The 20354-nt window shown below is 40.4% G+C and overlaps 1 protein-coding gene across 4 annotated transcripts in view; it reads right to left on the reverse strand.

Annotated features, from left to right (window-relative positions):
- The window catches only part of LOC146361395 (receptor tyrosine-protein kinase erbB-4-like), a 363843-nt gene that overhangs the window by 13548 nt on the left and 329941 nt on the right, over positions 1 to 20354 (reverse strand). For 3 of the 4 annotated variants that reach the window (XM_084922478.1, XM_084922477.1, XM_084922480.1), the window contains exons 21-23: positions 12791 to 12952; positions 8564 to 8639; positions 8215 to 8361 (exon numbers count right to left, since the gene is read on the reverse strand). In XM_084922478.1, the coding sequence (XP_084778604.1) occupies positions 8215 to 8361; positions 8564 to 8639; positions 12791 to 12952 (385 nt within the window). The remainder of the gene's footprint in view (positions 1 to 8214; positions 8362 to 8563; positions 8640 to 12790; positions 12953 to 20354) is intronic. The other variant, XM_084922479.1, reaches the window with a different exon arrangement.

Genomic DNA, 20354 nt, shown 5'->3' on the forward strand with positions numbered 1-20354 from the left:
CAGAACAAAACACTAATTGCTTCTTTATTGCTGCTTAGTCATTCTTTTTTATTACCTCAAGTAATTAAGTATATCACTCAGCAGTTACTCACTAGTTACAAAGTAGTTGCTCATAACTTCAGAACTACTTTACCTGCTGTTTCTTTATCTGCTCAGTTGATGTATCATTATAGTTCCTCAGCAGTTTCTCTTTGCTTTGTCATCCTTAGCAGTCATTCCTCCACACTCCATTGTAAACACATACTTGCTCAGTAGTTACTCAGTAATTAATCAGTAGTTATGTAGCCATTCATCATGACTTTAGGACTACGTTGCTATTACATTCCCCTTCTTCTTCTTCTTCTTTTGGCTGGTCCATTTATGTGTAGGAACAGCAGATAATCTGCCCACATCCTACCCAACCTTTATCAACCTCTTCTGGCACACCAACCCTCTGCATGTCCTCCTTCGCTACATCCACGAACCTCCTCTGTGGTACCCCCCCACCTTCCTCCATCTCCATATTCTACACCCTTTGTCCAATAAAAACTATCTCAGCCTCGCCTCTCTAACGTTATCTTTGAACCCTGAGCTGTCCTTCTGATGTACTCATTTATAATGAATACCATTCTGGTCACTCCCAGTAAAAATCTTAGCATTTTCCACTCTTCCACCGCTCTGACTCCTGTCTTTTTGTTAGTGCTACCCTCTCATGTATGATTTATCATTAGAGGTCCTCAATAATTTCTCAATGCTTCAGGATTACGTCACACTTGCCAATAACGTCTTTATCCCCAGTGTAAAAGCATATTTACTCAGTAGTTCCTGTTCCCCACTTTTGAATCTCTTATTGCAAAGTGTTACTCAAACCAAAATAATATTTGACAAACAGCTGGCATATCACAGAATACAGCCAGGGGTGCAGTGATGTGTCTCTAAATACCGGAGGACACTGATGATGCATGAGCATGGCAGGGTTGCGACTGGTTTCTAAGGTAACCACTGTGGTTTTCATACATTAGCCTGAACACATGATCAAATGCTAGACAGGCTTTATGAATAGATCATAAATCTCCATCTCAGCCTGCCTGACCATCTTCATCAGCCGCTGCTCTCCCTAGACGTGTCTTCTTCCCTCTGTTCCATTACTTTCCTACAGGATGGTTGCCCTCTCTCTCCCCAGTTATTCTTTTTAATTTGGTAGAATAAAATTATACTGACATCCATGCAATAATATTAATAACCAACTGTCAGGGTATGAGTGTCTTTCATTGTGTTGTTTGAATGCAACCGGCATCTACCGACAGCGATTAGGGTGGAATGTTTCCTTGCGTGTTATTCAGTGCACGACTTGATATTGTGAATCAATCAAAAACACTTTAAACATCAATATGAGAGCTGTGAGTATTTAATTTATCTTTTTTAGCTCTCTTGCATGAAATACCATTTAATAATAATAATTGAATTTCAGCTAGATTGCACTAAATGTGAATATTCTGTTTCTTCAGTTGGATAAAAACAAAAAAAAATGTCATTTTGGTGCAATCCAACAGCTCCATGAATACACTTCAGTAAGAAATGGTAAAAGGGGACATTTCCAGCTATCACTTTATACTGGATAATGTAGTGCTTTGTTAAACTTTTATCTGTGCGCGGTTTATCTAAGAGAAAGCACTCAATGAAAGCTGTGTCACTGTGTACCTTCAACCCTCATTTATTTCAGGAATGCTGAATGAGCAACAGTGCCGTTCACTTTGACTTAATTCTACTGCTTTGCTCAAGGGCAACTCAGAGGTTGTAATAAAAAAACGTTTTTTTTATTTTACTTTGTAAACCACATTTCTCTCCTTCAGGCTACTGCAGCAGTAAACACAGCAAACCCCTGAAGGTAAAATGCCAGGTGGTGTCTTAGCTCGGATTAGATCGTAAGCAAGGAGAGCTGCTGATTTCACTGTCGACATCTCCATAACACACTCTGCAGCATCGATGGCTAAAGTGAGGTGTCTCCAGCAGTCCAGTAGGGGGTTTATTGTAGTTATTGTTTGTTTTTTCATGTATTTATGTTACAAAAAACTTGCATATACCTTGCTATACTCTAACGGCATTTATCGAATTAAAAATCTGCAGTCTTATGTGCATTTCTTACATTCTGGGCACCACTTTTAATCTAGCTCCTCTTAAATAAAGCCTGACCCTTTCAGCTGTCACTTCGCCTGTTTGACTTTGTTCAAATTTCCACTTGTAACACCCCACGCAGGCACATTACCTAAATGAGGTGTAATTACTCCAGCGATCAAACTCTATTTCATTTTTATTGGGGTGGCGCAGAAGCGGTGGGGCACGCAGTGTGACGGCCCATGAGATCACAAACAAACGGCTCGCAGTCAACATGCAATTAGAATTAATGCGGCCGATTGCTGAGCCTGCTTCCGGCTTCTGACTGGGCAGTGTGACTCTCCTGCTACTTGGACTCTGTGCCTGACCTGTTTGGGTTATTTTTGATGCTCACTGTTAGTTTTTGCTAATTGGTGGGTAAAAAAATAGTCCGTTTCTGAAGATTTTAAACCTGCTGGGATGATAAGCAGTAATATAAAATTACTAATTAAAAGGTAATGCCAAAAAACAAGAAGACAAGGAGCCCTGCCCTGATTAAGTGTGGGATCACATAAAGTCAGAATCACTTATTCTATGATTTTTCCTCCATGGTGTTAAAACAGCCACTCACTAATGTAAACTACAATAATAAGGGTGAAATATAGTGAGTAGGATAAGTGGAACGACATTTGTGTCAGCTGCACAATGACTACGGGTGACAAACACACCACGCACAACCAAGAATAAAAAAGTGCTTGTTGTTACTACAAATCACTGAATTTAAAAGATAGTTCTACAGCATCCAGTCACTACTTGGGTGAAATATGATAGTATTGCTTTAACTGTTCAGGAATCACAGCTCTTTTTACACACAGTTCCTCTTTTTCTGAGGTTCAAAAGTAATCAGACATACAATCTTAAATATAGGGACTGTTTTTAATATGTGAATGAAAATCTGCTGCAGTCAGTGGCTGCATGAAGTCTAGAATCCATGGATATGAGCAAATCCTGTTTCCTCCCTTGAGATGCTCTGCCAGGCCTTTACTGCAGCCTTCAGCTGCTGCTTGTTTGTGGGTCTCTCTGCCTTCAGGTTTGCATTTAATAACTGAGAAGTATGCTCTTTTGGGTTATGATCAGGTCACTGACTTGGCCATTGTGGAATATCCCATTTCTTTGCCTTGAGAAACTATTGTTTACCTCAGCTGTCAATATGCCAAGTGAGAAGTGTCCACATCTATTTGCTCTGGAGGAGGCTTAAAACTTTGAGAAAGTCAGCGAAGCTTACTTAGACAGTGATACTGAGGTGAGTTGTTGAGGATATCCTAAACTTTTCCATCAGTAAGTGCTGTTGTTTTTGCCGCTGTTAGCAGGAGTTAGCCTCTGTTAGCTGGTGTATGTCAAACTTTCTTTGAAGTGGATCTAACATTGTTGGACTCTGATACTTAGCAAATCGACTCATTCGATGTGAGGATGTGAGAGGGTCAAAAGTCTAATCTGCTGACAATAAGTATCGGTGACAATACCAGGGATAAATAATAATGTTTTCATGTGCTAGAGCCCTGATGTCAGCTCAGGAAACGAGGTTCGTGGTGAGGAGGAAGAAGATGAGGTGGAGATGACGAGGAGAGAGCAGTGGTGGTGCAGCAGAAACACATAATTAGAAAGCATTGATAAAAATGTTACACGATTATATATAGTTTGAAAGAGCTATTTGTGATCTTTAAATTAAAAGTAAAATTATAAGGTGGTTCTCTAATTTGTCATGTAATTATGAGGGAACAGCACTTTCCTGACCATGAAACTGCTTGTCATTCAGTTGTCCAGTTACTTATGGGCAGGGATGGGCAGTAACGTGTTAAAAGTAGTGTGTTACTGTAATCCGATTACTTTTTCAAGTAACAAGTAAAGTAAGGGATTACTATTTGGAAAAATCGTCTTTCTACAGCGTAAATATTAAACTTCAAATCTGAGCAAGCACCTAGCACGCTGCCACAGGAATGTGGAATTCACAGAGAAACCCCCGGATCCCCCCACTGACATGACTGGGCCAACCTCCGGCTTTTCCACTCCTGTTAAACAGGTGAAAATAGATTTAAGAGCGACAGTGCCGCTGAATCTTTGATTGTATTTACTTTTTGCTGTGTTCTACTTGTATCTATTTAAAAGAGTGAGTGTAAACACACAAAATAATATTTTATATGCTGGAATATGCAGAAAATGGGTTTTAATTTTAAACAAATTTCTTCAAGTCAAAGACAGTTGCATATAATTTAAGTTGTACTTGATACAATTTGCATAAAGTTAAAAGATTAAAACTAATGAAACAAGTTTTGAAAAGAGACTTTTTCATTTGATTCCATTTTATATGATTGATTATGAAAAAAAAAAAGAATTGGGCTGAAAGGTCTGTTGCTTTATATGGTTTTATGTATCATGTTTTTAAAAAGTAACTAAGTAGTAAGGTAACTAATTACTTTTGAAAATAAGTAACCAGTAAAGTAACGGGATTACTTTCTTGGAAAAGTAATCTGTAATTAGTAACTAATTACTATTTTCAAGTAACTTGACCAACACCGGTTATGGAACTTGTGAGACAATGTATAAAAATGAATGTAATTCCTAAACAGTTAAAACTTTTGTTTAATCCTGTGAACTGTAGCTTAAATTCAGTAGTTCGATCATATGTTGATGGTGTACAGAGGTAAAACTACAGAAATGTAACTGACAAAGGGTACTCATACTACATCTGACTTCAAACTCATCAGCTTTGAAAGCATTCTCCCTTTACTTTTAGCATTCAAAGCTTCTGTGGTGTACTGTGTATCAGACATCTACCCTAATAAATCAGGTGTACATAAGCATTTTTGCTGCTTGTTAAGCTGAATGAACCTCTCTGACCTCAGCATTTACAACATTATTGTCCAGACACGTCCAGACAAATTAGCATAGCACATAAAAATTACATTTCTCCACCAGGAGGAAAGAGAGGATAAGTTGGCATTATTAGGCTAAATGGCTGCAGGGCTTTCATGGTTTGCTTCTGTGCTGTCAAAAGCCATTGGCAACTATTAGATATTATGACATTTCGGTTGGATTAACATTTTTGTCATGGGAATATGTTTTGATATCAAGCTCTAAGCTGGATCACATTATTCTCTTTCAACACATTTGCCATTTTAAGCTCTTTGCAGAGTGAATTACAATGAGTGGAACAGTAGACTAAGCTTAAATTCACTGCGCTACAAGCAGCCATAAGAATGTATTCAGATACAACACTGGTACAAAAGATTAGATAATTAAAAATAACTGAGAATCACAAGTAAAGAGGGAAAACAAGAAAGTCAGTGGGGAGGAGTGGAAGTGAGGTCATTTTTGGGGAGATTTTCAGACAACAGAAGACTGAGTGACAGAAAAGTCACTCCGACATACTTGAGTTCAGACAGGGCGGCGTGAATACCAGACTGGTGCGTGGATGGACAGCCAACTAGCCAATGGTTGGCACAGCTCAGAGCATGGTTTGGCATACAAGTCTGGACAGTTTCCTGGAAATATGGGAGGGAGGGTCCCTCCACAGCCATGGACACCAGCAACAGGGTACAGAATTCAGCCAGGGGAACGATTGCAAGATGGGAAAGACATGGGAGAATTTGGGGAGGATGGGAGAAGGCGGATTTTTGGATGAGTTGTACTGGCTTGAGGGAGCGTTTGGGGAGATGTGGTTGTCCAGATGGAGGATGACACCAACAAGGATGTGGGCATTATCCCCAGTGAGGGCTGGGCTGTGCTGCAGACCATAAACCAGCATCTCATCACAGTTTCATGACAACACAGCTCATCTACTTTCCTTCTCTCCATATACCAGCTTTTCTTCTAGCCTTGAAATGAAGCCCCAGAGCCCAACTAACATCTCACCAGATGAATATTAAACATCTGAGCCTTATTATTAAACTACAACTCATGCGTGACACTTTAAGCCGAATTACAGTAGTGAATAAACATGGCATAAAAATAAATTTGATCATGTTCTCCACGAGGCGTGCTTTATTGGAGTGCTACTCTGTAACATTGTTTCATGCTGCTATGTGTTGCGTAGACAACAACAATATTTGAATGACTGCTATAAGGAATTTGCTAAAACTTATATACTAATATATAATATGGATCTAGAGTTTTGTAACACCAAGCAGCAAACTTGGGGGCCGAGGCAGTAGTTCCTCTAATGACTACTTGAGGAAGGCTCCAAAAACAGGACAGAGCCCATAGACTTTAGAGCAGAAATAAACAGGTTTACATGCTGGTACAAAAATGCATTTGGTCTCTAAAGCTCCCTTCATTTCATTTATGACATCTTTACAGTAGGTGCCATTTCATATAACTCAGCCATTTCTATTAAGGTTTAAAAGTCCGCTTTTTGTAGAGGTGAGACTACTTTGATTGTGGATGATCTTGTTTGGCATTCATTAGATTAATAGCAGCATACTGAGACATACTCCAAGGAGTTGGTTAATTTACTCCAGTAGTACAGTTTCACGTCTGTTTTCAGCCTGACAAAATTTGCACATCACTCAGTATCACGCAATGTGCAAAACATGCTATTGGCCAAGTTTGCTAGCTTATTAGCTTCATATGCTATAAATACCAAAAGCTTCAAAACAGCAGTCATATTAGAGTAAAAATAAGACAGCAATCTTCTTGGAAATGGAAAATAATCAATGTTGAATCAGTGACATTTATTTTGTTTTGCATTTGTTGATTGATTGCAAGGAGTTACTGTAACCACTTTTGACCACATTGCACAGCTCTCCTGGTGGGAGGCAACCTGACTCCAAATAGCTAGGGTTTAAACATAATTACCATCTAATTTATAAACACGGATAGCTTTCCAACAGGTTGCAATAAATCTGAGTCATTCTACACTCGTCTCTTTGTAGTAGGAGAATCGACCGAGCTGTTTGCCCGCTGGTTGTATTCTGGTTAAATTCCAATATAAAAGCTAGGGCCTATGCCATTTAACAGTAAAATGGCTGTTTAGCAAACACGTCACTGTTTGCAGAGGACTTATTTATTTCAAACGTATTAATTTCAGGCTGGATTCTAAATTTAAGTAGTTAATGTGAATTTCTGAGTACATAGATGGCAAAAGTGAAGCAGATAGCAACAGATCACAGTTAATTGACATATTATCCCAGACTGCATGCAATTGCAAACTTGACCCCATTCTGCCAGTCTTAACGCACCAAAGTCAACTCAGAGATGACCACCGACTGGGAGTGATCATAGATCTGGTCTCAATTTTTGAAAGCAAGCTTTTCAAAGGAAACAAGGGGGCAAGTTCATTGCACACAGCTGCAGTAATATTGGTCGTTCCATGGTCTCCATCCACTGTTTTCCCTGATATTACTGTAGCATATCCAGTAACTGATATCATGGAGGTTTACATCTTTTATATGCTGTCTCTAGAGGATACCTACCATGATATGTGTCCAAACCCCAATAAGATCCATGGAATGATTAAGCCATCACATATAACTTGTAATATTTCTGACGCTCTTCTATCAGGAGGATCTATGTGTTAATTTCACTTCATTCTGTTCACATGTGAAATTAATCTACAAGCCTAACTTGTAGAGCGGAGAAAGCATGGTTAAACTAACTCTTTATATCTAAAAATAAAAAGTTGTGGGTTTCTGATCAGTTATGAGCTATTTTTCTAGTTTAGTAACTTCATGCTAGTTTCCAAAGAACTTGCAGCTCTCGAGAGCCAAGCAAATTTAACGCTGTTGTGTGTTTACGTGTTAATTAGTAAATATTACAGGTTCTGCTGTTATGTCATTGTCATTGCTTTTAGCTTCAGACAGTTTTATTGTAAGCTGGTGGCCTGTTGACACCAGATACATATTAAGAAAATGAAAAGCAGGGAAGCCATGTTTATTGGCAAAGCAGCAATAAACTTAAACTAAATTTTAAATGCGTAAATAGACTTTCACATGTGGTTATTATTTATAGATATGTTTATCAGAAGCAAGCTTATCTATGCCATTTCTTTTCACATGTAAAATTATACCCCACTCATCACTTTGCTTCAGACACAAGAAGAAGTCTGACATATGTGTGTGTGTGTGTGTGGGGGTGTGTTCTTACATTTGACCATGACCATGTAGACATCTATGGTGCAAATTGGTGGCTGGGGCAGGCGCTCGCCTTTTTCCAGGATGTCTGGGATTTCTCGCGTGGGGATCCCATCGTAAGGCTTGCCTCCGAATGTCATCAGCTCCCAGATGGTCACTCCTGGAGTGTGTTGTGCGGAAGAGGAGTAGAAAAACAAAAATATTAATAAGATAGACGGAGAAAGATGGGAAAGGTGAGGCAAAGGGACCCAGAGAACGACAGGGGACAGGGAGCGGGTGAAAATGCAAATGCAGATACACTAAACAGGATTTGAGGTCGCTGGAGCACGAGGAACATTGACGCCTACACGAAATACACTCACCGTAGCTCCACACGTCACTCTGATGGGTGAACTTCCTGTAGTGGATGCACTCCAGAGCCATCCACTTAATGGGCATCTGAGGAGAGACATTAAAAATAAAACAACTAAAATCTGAACTATTAGCTTCTCATTCATCTGATCCATTTATACCTGAATTGCAGACAACTTTCCATTATGCTGTTTTGCTCAAAAGCAGCCATTTCTTTTACTCCAGCATTCAAAAGCTATTGGGCAATCGACAGCGCCTTCAACCATAGTTTTGCTTTGCTCAATATTACTCAAGTATTGTGATTGATTGGACTCAGAAATCATCAATAGCGAGTACGCTTTTTAAGATGCTAAATGAGATTGTATCGGCCATTTGTCTCACTTTATCCGAGCAGCCTAAAGAGAGCGGGAAGGGGTGCGAAACAGTAATAACAGCAGATCTCTCGACATTCCCGACAAGGACGACGGCAGACGTCGCGCCAAATCCCGACCACTGTGTGATTTCCATATTGACTGGATTTTCAGCATGTCTACTGAGCAAGGCAATTATGTGTCCTTTTGCATGTGAGGTCATTTAAAATCCAGCCCCTCCCTTCGTTTGGTAGCCTGACAGACACACACACACACACACACTCATTCTTTGGGGAAATGAGCAGGAAGGGAGGAAATGAAACTGCTTCAGGTTGGAAATGTGGTATGGCACCGCCACTTTCATCTCTGTTGATTTATCTCCCACGGCACGTCTATTTTTATGGCATACGTGTAGATGTGCTGACAACAGCCCCCACCCTTCTTTCTTTTTCTTTTTTTTTCCAGGCATCAGTGAATACCAACATGGAGCCAATCACCCAGAATGGCTGAATCAAACTCGCCTGGTTTATGAAAATACTGCCCCCCCACCCCGCAACCACACTCCCACTCCCACCACCCTTTTCGTGTCCAGAGATAACTGCTCCAACTCAAGATGCAGTGGCTACCTACGGGCCTCCAGCTGAATGGGTGTAGCAATGAATGAGCCAATTTAATAAAGGGAGTTGATCAGAACATTTGCATAGGAAGTCTCGAGTGGGGTGGGGAAAAAGAAAAGGCAATTCTAATTAATGCAGACTGGTTCCCCAAACAAAACAAACTGATTGGGAGCTGCGGCTACGTTATTTGTTTGCATGAAGTACTTCTAAATTATATTGTGCTAAAGTTCACCACCGTTTTTTCTGACCAAATGTGCTCAACATAACACATTCCTTGGGGTTTTTGTTGTACGTCCATGCTACTTCAGGTGCTCATGAAGCAAAAAGCGTTAATTTTTCTAAATTTGAAACTGTAATCACAGTGCTTTTGTTTTGTTTTGCTCTTGTAAAGATAACTACTTGAGTCTAAATGACTGAAATATGAAAACGGCAGCCTTTCTTCTTATTTTTCTCCCTTTTTTGGGTTGATAAACAGCAAAATTAAGCTTGGCAATTAATATCTGGCCAGATGGAGCCAACACAGTGCTGTAACCCCGCCGACGTTCCTCCTTATCTCCATCATTACCTCTGCTGTGATTAAACAAAGCCACACTTATGATTTTGTTGTTCTCATTTACACGCGTGTCTGTTTTTGTTCCGCTGAACGTGCACAAAACAGTGATTTGATCGCGGGGTACGGATACTACCTGCTAAGTGACGTGAAAAGTAATTCTCCGCTATTGCTCTGACGCCGATAAGATCATTATTTGATCTTCACAAAGTTGTCTGACAAAAGAAAAACACACTGAGATTAATCACTGCAACTCTGCCGTGTGTGTGACTGGCTGTGCTGACATTTGAAATGAGTGATGATAGAGTAACAGAGGTTGTGTCTTCTTTACTTTACAGCTATGCAGCCCCTGACTGTCTGAGCCGGCTTTTGACTGGCGTTTTCAAAGCTCTCTATGGTAACACTTTTAATTGTTCCATAGTCTGGTAGTGAGGTCCCAGGTGCCTCTTTCCAGAAGGCAGCAGGGTAAAGAGTGTGTGTGAGGGGTGTGTGGGGTCCTCCACGATGCTGGTGGCTTTGTGGATGGAGCGGGTGCTATAAGTGTCCGCGATGGAGGGGAGAGGGGCTCCAACGATCTTCTCAGCTGCTCTCACTATCTGTTATAGGGTATTGCGAACCGATACGGTGCAGTTACCATACCAGACAGTGATGCAGCTGCTCACGATGCTCTCAATAATCCCTCTGTAGAACGTGGTAAGAATAGATGGAGGGAGATGGGCTTTTCTCAGCTTCCGCAAGAAGTACAGATGCTGTAACCTTCTTGGTTATGGAGCGAGTCTTGAGGGACCAGGAGAGGTTCTCTGCCAGGTGGACAGCAAGGAATTAGGTGCTCTTGATGACCTCCAGAGATGATCCATCAATGTTAAGTGGACACTGATCTCTCCGTGCTCTCCTGAAGTCAACAATCATGGCTTTTGTGTTATCCACATTCAGAGACAGGTTGTTAACTCTACACCAGTCCGTTAGCTGTTGCACCTCCTCTCTGTATGCTGACTCGTCGTTCTTGAGATGAGACCCATCCCAAGTAGAAGTAGAAAAAGACTGAACAAGTGTGACTTGTGCCTTTCTTCTCCTCTTTAAAAAGAACATGGCAGCACGATTTAGATTTTCTCCACAATGATGTGAGAGACTGAAAATCCTTCCGTCAAGTTTTTGGTTCTACAAGCTACCGAATCGTGAGGTGTCATTTTTTGAAGCTCGGGGTGTCTTTTTTTCATATGACTGTATCTTTAAATGCTTTGCCTTATTTGATTGAACAGACAAAAACCAATAAGTGACAGTCCCTAGGAAATAAGTAACTAATAAGTATTCTTTACTCAAGGTGATACAGAAAAGGTAGTTAATGGTAAAGTATTCCTTATCCAACAAGGAAGTAGTAGTATGCATCTAGTATGGTGCTTCCTTCCTTAAAGCAAAACAAAAACAGTTACTGAGTGAGTAATCTGTAATGAATGACTAATTACTGATTTGTGCACTCAGATAATTATGATCCAATCAATATTTAAAGAATCGCACAGCTGGTTCCTTTTTAACTGTAAAGCCACTGATCGGGAGGTAATAAGGAAGTTCTCGTGAATCAACGAGCTGTCAGGTTGTTTCTGATTTGCTCCACTGTTGTCTTCTTTTAACGCTGTAAGTGCTCTAAGTGCTTGTATTTTAATATACAAGAGCTGCGCACAGATGTATTATGAAACTAATCAGGCTGTGCTAACAAGGCCAGTGTGGAGCTAGAAATAAAACTAAGGATGGAAAAAAGAAATGTAACAGATATCATCAATTCAAACACTTTAAAAACTAATTACATATAATTATATAATAAAAATAGTAACATTTTTTTACTTACTTTTTAGAGTAGGTGGTTGTAGTGTATTATGGGCTATTGTAACTGTTTACTGTGCAAATATGTAAATTTACAGGACAATATGGTGGACAAGGCCAGGGCACGCCGCTGCACTAGAGTACTGTTAATACCACTGGTTGAGAGCCTGGAAAGGACCAGTAGGAAATGAGACTGTGTACACTTACTAAAGTACTTTACTGAAGTACTGAAGGTGTGATGCACTTTTGCATTGTTTAAGCATTAATATGTTAGTACTACTTTCTGCTACAAGGCCACTCTTTTCTACTAAATGCCATTTATTTTTTTACTTAACATTTAGCAGATAAATTGTATCATTGTACATCAAGCTACTCAGCAACATATAATTAAAGTCATCAACAGCTGCAACATTAAAGGCATCAATGAATCAGTAATAATGATCCAAAATAATCACGTCATTAGTTACTATTGGCTCTCTTCTCGTTCCCATCACCTCCAACCAATGACAGTTGGCTGCCTCTCATTGAGCCTGGTTCTGTCGGAGGTTTCTTCCTGTTAAAAGGGAGTTTTTCCTTCCCACCATCACCAAGTGATTGCTTGTAGTGGTTTGTTTGATTGTTTGGGATTTCTCTGTATTCTTGTAGGATCTTTACTGTACAATATAAAGCGCCTCGAGTCAACAGTCACTGTGATTTTGCTCAGATAAAGTGAGACAAGTTTATATAAATAAAACTGAATTGAAATGAACTGAATTTAATGTATATTATTGTGAAAAGTGTCATTCTACAGTTTATGTACGGTTTTCCCTGTCACAAGTCTTGTAGTTTTAGTACTTTCATATCAATTGTCCCGCATGTGAAATTGCGCTGTACACACATAAAGATTAACACTCTTCCACTTACACCGACCTTTCCCCCGTCTGCGTTGTATTCTTTCTCATCGCCGTCCAGCAGTCGGGCCAGGCCGAAGTCGGTGATCTTGATGTGATTGGGAGACTTTACCAGCACGTTCCGAGCTGCCAGGTCCCTGTGGACCAGCCTCCTCTCCTCCAGGTACATCATTCCCTGAGACAGAGAGAGAAAGAGTTGACTGCGAATCCTCTCATGAACTCATTCATCATTTTAAATTTCAAGACTGAAGCAGTCTGAGATCGGTGATGCGGCAAATGTCAGCACTAACATAAAATTATTGTCATAATTGTCATTGTCATTAACTGCACATCCAAGCAGACATTTAGACTCAATCATTCATTGTTAGCACTTCTCATATACATGACTCAAAGAGATGGAGACTCCAAGTCGGCTTTTACAGCATTTCAGCGATGTCAGTTTTTTGGCGCAGACGATCTGCCTGTCAGAGTCCAAAAACAAAACTCAACATTTCTCAGTCTAAAATTTCCCAAACTGTGAGCACTCACATGACAGTGATGTCACTACAGATTTGTTGTTAGAGAACATTGAATTGTTGATATTCATGGCCACTGAGTCAATGATGACACACGTTTTAAACGTAGAAGCTGTAAACGCCAGAGACCTTATAAGAAAGAGAGATGTGCTCAGTGGAAACCTTAATAGCAACATATGACAGAATCCAGTAAATGCAAAAATGGCAACAAACAGCAAATAACCAACTTAGCTGGAGTATAGTTTCACGACATTTATAACTATTTGGTGGCATCCACTGCTGTGCAAAAGTCTTGGACTGCCTCTCATGTCTTTATATTTTGCAAGGGAATGGGAAAGAGGTGCAGTGTTTTATTGAAACATTTGAAAACGCACATGTAAATACAGTAAATAAGGCAAAAACAGAGTTTGTACAATCATAACGAGCTTGAAAGTCAATATTTGGTGTGACCACTTTTATTCTTCAGCACAGTCTGAACTCTCTTAGCCAGCTTTCTTGTCATTTCTTTAAGTCGTCTCCAGGAATAGTTCTCCAGGCTTCTTGAAGGACATTCAAAGCTCTTCTTTGGATGTTTCTGCCTTTTGTTCTGTTCTCTGTCAACGTGATCCCACACTCCTTCAATAATGATGAGATCCGGGCTCTGGGGAGGCCAATCCGAGACTGATGTGGTTGCCTGTGTTCCACAGTTTCCTTAGATAGTCAGGTCTGGACTCAAAATGAGTGAAAAAGCAGCCAATGTCCAAAGAAAAACTTTGATACCCTACAAAAATTACAAGAAAGCTGTTTTGAAGCAGCAAAACATAAAGAAACGAGGGGTCGCTCAAGATATTTCTATCTTCTCGTTTTGATAGTAACAAATATGTGAATAAAAGATGAATGCATGGAGTTTTTCATTATGAATGGTGTGACGTCAGCAATACTGATTGACCTCTTAATGAAGTCATAGAGTTGTTTAATGGCGAGCATGCGTAGAAGAAGTTTGACCTGAAAAAGCTTCAAAAGCCAATTTTTTCAGGAAGAATACCCATTTTTAAAAGTTATTTCTGTCACATTAGACTGGTGGCTTTATACAGTTTTTATGCCCTGATGATAACAGAAAAGCTCTTTCCATATTCATTTTGACAGTGGATTTAAAATAAGAGCCCAGAAGCACTATCGAAATGACTGCCAGGTGGAGGAACTTCCTTCTAGAAGCTCTTTGACATTCACAATATATTGTTAAAAAAACAAAAACAGGTGCTGGCTTTGTACCGAAGTGTGCAACATCAGTACCTACGTCTTGTAACGCGTCCAAGTCAAATGCAATCTTGTTCACTCATAACTGACACGTCGCCTTGGTGTCCTCAGTAATTGGGGCCATTTTCAAGATGGCTGGGCAGGGAGAACAATGGATGCCCTGCTGATTTGTTAACGTTGATTATGAACACCCGATGAGCAAAGCGAGTAAGGGGAAAAACAACAAAGCTTAGACTGGAGACAACTTTGCTTCGCAGCCCTAATTTGTTGCTCAATGGGCTGGACGGAGCAGCGGCTTTTTGACAGTCGCACAAAAACCTATTTGTGGCTGTGCAAGCGTACGCATGGACACACGTGAAGTCAAGCAGAGAATGCCAGACACACGCAAACAGGCACGTCTTATCATGCATGTGTGAGCACAAACACTCACTCTTCTCCTGTCTTGTGCAGTCATATCTGAAGAAAACTGCCAGATGAACAGGTAGACGGGCGAGGCTGGGCCAGTTGAAGCATTATTACTCTGGATGTTAAACAAGTGGATGCCATTTTGCAGGCGGATCAATGAAAACACCTTGGTGGTCATTATGGTCAGCGCACAATGAGGAATTCAAACCACGGCTCATGCATCCACTGGTGCGAGAGAATCATTGCCCATTTGAAATGCTTACTATGAAAATACTGTATATGCCTGTGTGTTCGTGGACACGCGGGCACATATCGAGGAACACTGTGTTGAAATGTTCACCGTGGTGAGCCGCACGCCTCCTCCTCCCAGACGAATGTGAGGATAAATTGATCGCTCCAGCGTCTGGCTCGCTGGTAGCTGAGTCCTCATCCATCATCCGCTGGTCTCGGGGAGACAGACGTGTAGAAACACATATGCACACGCACTCACATTGACAGTGACCACCCAGAGACCACCACCTACACGCAAAAGCAAGCGATATTTCACCACGGTGCCCAGCTCCTCGTGAAACGCATCCATCGGCCAGTTTGCATGTCTCTCACTTGCTTTCTCCGTTATCTCCCAGTTCAGGACACTTCCTACTTGTATTTCCTGTCTCCCTTTTTCTACATCTGTGGCTTTCCTCTCTAATATGAAGACAATGTGTCCTGACTAGGCAATGAGCACCCCTCTTTTACTGAAAGTGTATTTAAAATAGATTACTTCTGGGGGGTCGGGCAGGTGATCAATAACAATGCTGATTACAATAAACCAGAAGACGACCGACTTCGGGCGTATTTATCCCGCCTGTTGACGTCGAGAGAAATTAGGAATCAATGGCCCACACAGTCCATTAATACACTTCGACTTAAAGTGACAGGGCAATGAGGGGAGGCCATCGCACTGACGGGGAACGTAGAGCAGCTCAAGGAGCCAATTAATTTTCAGCCACCCTGGGCAGTAAACAGCAGCGTCCCGGGGGGAGGGACGTTGGGGGCAGCCAGCGTTTCAGGTCGAGAGGGTCCGTCTGCCAGTGCACAGTTTAAGACTTTCAATCAAGACCCGAGTCCTGAGTCATGGAGTATAATAAAGAAATAAAAGGGTGATTAGATCATTAGAGATGATTGAAAAAAATATGTGGATTACGTGATTTTTTTTTGGTATTGAGAGAACAGCGGTCTTTTCATGCTCCTTGAACTGTACACGGTGAAGATGGTTCCTGTGACCTCTTAAAGAACTTGTTTGGTTTAATACATCATTTAACAAAGGTGCTTACTGCACAACTGGTCAGCCAGACAATTAAGCATTGATACCATCACAACTAGTCACCAGAAATACCAGATGAACTAATTATTCATAATTATTCATATAGTCTTAAGATCTAACACAATCTTATGATTTTTAAATCACGAATGAACTTTGATTAACCCCAGCTGATTACTGCCAGGCCTGTCAAATTAAGAAATCACTTAATAAGAACCCATTTGACATTTGACATCATGCCACAAGAAACAGCAGAGAAACAATTTCACTGAGGTCGATCAGTCTTGAAAGTGTTAAAAAAAAATTTCTTAGGCTTTGGGACTCCAGTGAACCACGATCAGAGCCGTTATCCACACATGGAGAAAACTTGGAACAGCCTTCTCAGGAGTGACAGAAAGCTAGCATTTATCCACTCAACTAGAATAGCACATAACCATGTTCAGTTAACCTGAAACACATTAAATGCTAACAATGCTAAAGTTAGTGCCACCTGACATTCTGTTGAAGAGTCACACTTTGGTGCTGGTTTATCTCGCTAGCAACTAATATGCTGTAAGCTCAATGCAGCAGCTTGGGTTTGAATCTGCCTTGAAGTCATCTTTTCTTTTTCTCTCCACTTTCCTATTTCAGTAAAGGCTAAAATGCCACACTAGCAGCTACATTTAAAATATGATTGCTTTTAAATGGCTATTAAATACACAAGCAATATTCAGACCAGCAATTTTTTCCATAGTCATTAAACTGCTGTTTGTTGAGAGTTTTCTGGGTGTCTTTGGACTTTTGGATGATCAGTCTGATTATTATTTGGCTTTGGGTCCTGTGTCTTAAGAAGTTGGATTTAAGGTGAATGATAACAATAACATTTAACAAAAACTCTACAATAAGCAAAACTGAAGTAATTACAAAATCAGTTTGGTGTTTGATTTCTGTGGTTTGGTTCAGTCGCTCCCTGAGCATTTAAACAAGCTGATGTGAGATGTAACGGGCAGGTCAAGCAGTGTGGTAGGCGGCTTTAGCTGAACTGCAAGGAAAAGGGCATCCAGTGCTTTATAGCACTGCAGGATTTCACTGCCTTAAATCCCTTAAAAGAGTTTGCAACACTTCCTGCACATAATACATCTCGCCTTATGTGGTACCAGCCTCAGCTGTGCCTCAGAAACTGCCTGTTTTCATTGAAATTGTCGATCCCCCACATCGTTTGCTTTGAAGATCTCCTCCTCAGAGCAAAGTAGTTTGGTTCTTCTATAAATGTGAGGGAAGATGATATGAATTTTTTTCAGATTTTAACTGACAGATTACATCAGAAAACATTTGTGTCTCCTAGCATTTTTAAGGTTTTTGGAAGCCCATTTTAATACCAATTAAAGCCTAATTTTTATAACTATTTCAGGATCTGCAGGAACCCCGGAACAGCTTGAACAAACAGCAGATGAGTAAAGTACCTGTCTACGTGCCCGAAAGGCAAAATCACTTTGTTCTCTCTCTGTCAGCCATTATTTTTCTGTGGCAAAAAGCAAAGCTGTCGGCCTCAGAAGAAGAGCTACATTTGGCATCGTGCGTCACTCCAAACCTCCCACCGGGCCGATGCACTCAAAGTTCAAAGTAAATGTTTACGGCTGACCTTTGAAGGAAAGATGATGATGCTCAGGCTGATGTAGATAAATAGAGAGAAGATGCAGTTTGCCTGTGAGTTTTCTAACAAGTAACGAATGACATGCTACACCTCCCAATATGTAACTTTATCAGTTTTTGATATAAGTAAAGGTAAAAAAGGGCTCTTGTGGACTAAGTGCATTTTAAAGTCAGTTTTATCATGAGAACCGATAATGAAGTTGAAAAAAATATAAGGTGGTGGTGAGCATGCAAACATTTCAAGGACATTTGGTAACATTCACTCATATGTTGGATGTAGAATGACCCAAAGTTACTGAAGCTAAATGAAAAAAGGAGCTGAAATACAAATACAGTGATTCACACTGAAGCTAGAAGAGAGACAAACGTGAATCCTCTGTATTTGCTCATCTCATTTCATTTAAATGGCAAGTCAGCTTTCTCATTGTGTAACACAATTTCGCTGTTAATGTTGACACTGGGGCACAACTGGATGAATGGTCACTGTGAACAGCAGCAGCTCATTTGAATACGTCTGTCCAATTCAGACAAAGTCACAGTTTCCAGAAAACATGTGCTTGAACCGTATATGAAAGGTCCCGCTGAGCATGTTCACTGCAGCTTTCCCCCGCCTCCCAGCAGCAAGGTTAAGGGCCTAACATCCTTGCTGCTAATCCCAGATGACACCGGGGGTATGTTTGAAGCCCTCTGAGCATGAAGTGCTGCTATAGCAGTTTGAAATAAATTTACTTTTTTTTTTGTCTGCCAAAAACATTTACTCTGTGTAACTTTTCAATAGCTGTTTTGCCAAGACCTTTGTAAAAGTCAGGATGTGCTTTGGGACGTTGGCATGGTCAACCGTGGTCTACTGTCTGTGCATACACTGGCAAAACACCAGTTATTAATGCACTATATATATCCAACTCATACACAACTACTTTTTTTTTGACTGCAGATAAAAAAAGTAAGCGAGTATGACTCTTTAAAAATTACAAAAATGGTGTAAAAGAAAAAAAAATCACATGTGATTTGATTGGCTGGCGGGTATTCAACTGTTCAAATGCTACCAGTTGATGACACACAGCTCTATGAAGGTGTTAAACACTGTCCATTTTATTGGTTCCTCTGCACACGTAAACTCACGCAACGAACTATGTGGACTCACAGGCCACTTTATTAGAAAATGACACTTGTTCAACTGCGCATTGATTCAAATATTTAGTCAGCCAATCACACGGCAGCAGTTTATTGCATTTATGCTTTTGAATGCATGTTGAACCTCGAAGCAGATGAACTACAGCAGCAGAGGACCACACTGGGTGGCACTCCTGTCAGCTAAGAAAAGGAAACTGAGGCTATGATTCACACAGATTTACCAAAATTGGGTCGATCCTACCTTGTATCAACAATTCAGGCTGCTGGTGATGTAATGGTGTGGGGGTAATGTTCTTACCATACTTTGATCTCCTTAGCACCAACTGAGCATCATTTAAACACCACAGCGTCTCTGAATATTCTTGCTGACCATGTCCATCCATTTATGAGCACAGTACATGAAGAATAAAAGCTGTAACTAATAAAGTGGCCATCGAGTGTAACTATTAGATAGTTTTTAGTGATTATTAAAAATGTAACTAACTGGACAAGCGTAGTCGAGAGGTTTGTTTAAGTGACTCTGGATCAGTGTGTTTCTCAGTGGTCTTATAATGCAGAACCTTCAGTTGTTACTCAAAAAGAAAAAAAGAATTACTTATTGCTTGTTACTTTTCTTAAAAGAGAAATTAGCTTTACTTAAACCACTCTGTACGTTATTTTCATGTTCCTCCATAACATGACCTGAATTTCATTGTCTCATAATTACCAGTTAACATTAGAAACCTGAAGCCACAGCCCGACATGCCAGCACAAATCCCTGCTAACATGCTGTCTGTGCAGGTTCTTGCAATGAACCAGTGCTGTGTTAGCAATATAATGTAGTTCTTTATCTCCTAGATGCAGTTTGCATTTCCCCCTTTTTTTGTGCTCTTGTTCTTTAAATCAATATAAATAAAAGTAACGTCCATATCGCCAGATATGAAAAGCTGCACACTGCTCTGCTATTTTTCTCCTCCCTGCATAGGAACCCAAAACTCAGTCTGTCCTCCCATCGCGCAGATAACTGAGGAACCTCACCGAACACTCCTTAAGAGGCTTTAGGAAATAGAAAAAAACACCCTCAATGTATTTCTCATGTACTAATATGGAAACATGGTGGATTGTGATGTAAAGTTGAGGATTTTAACAGGGAAGTCTGTGGGGCCTGACTTGTTTTTGGCACTTCCACATTGTCTTTCAGCTTTGTACAGTGTGTTAGACCTTGAGGTGCCAGTGGGTCTTATGGAGCAGCTGTAAATGTAAATACCAATGATCATGGACTGATTCTTACATAGCACTTTTCTACTCTCCCGGAGCACCCAAAGCACTTTATACAACATTCTTCATTCACACAAGCACTTTTTTTCCTACGC

This window comes from Perissodus microlepis, chromosome 23 (assembly GCF_051167445.1).
Source record: "Perissodus microlepis isolate ML-2025 ecotype Zambia chromosome 23, ASM5116744v1, whole genome shotgun sequence".
In the NCBI taxonomy this organism is placed as follows: Eukaryota; Metazoa; Chordata; class Actinopteri; order Cichliformes; family Cichlidae; genus Perissodus; species Perissodus microlepis.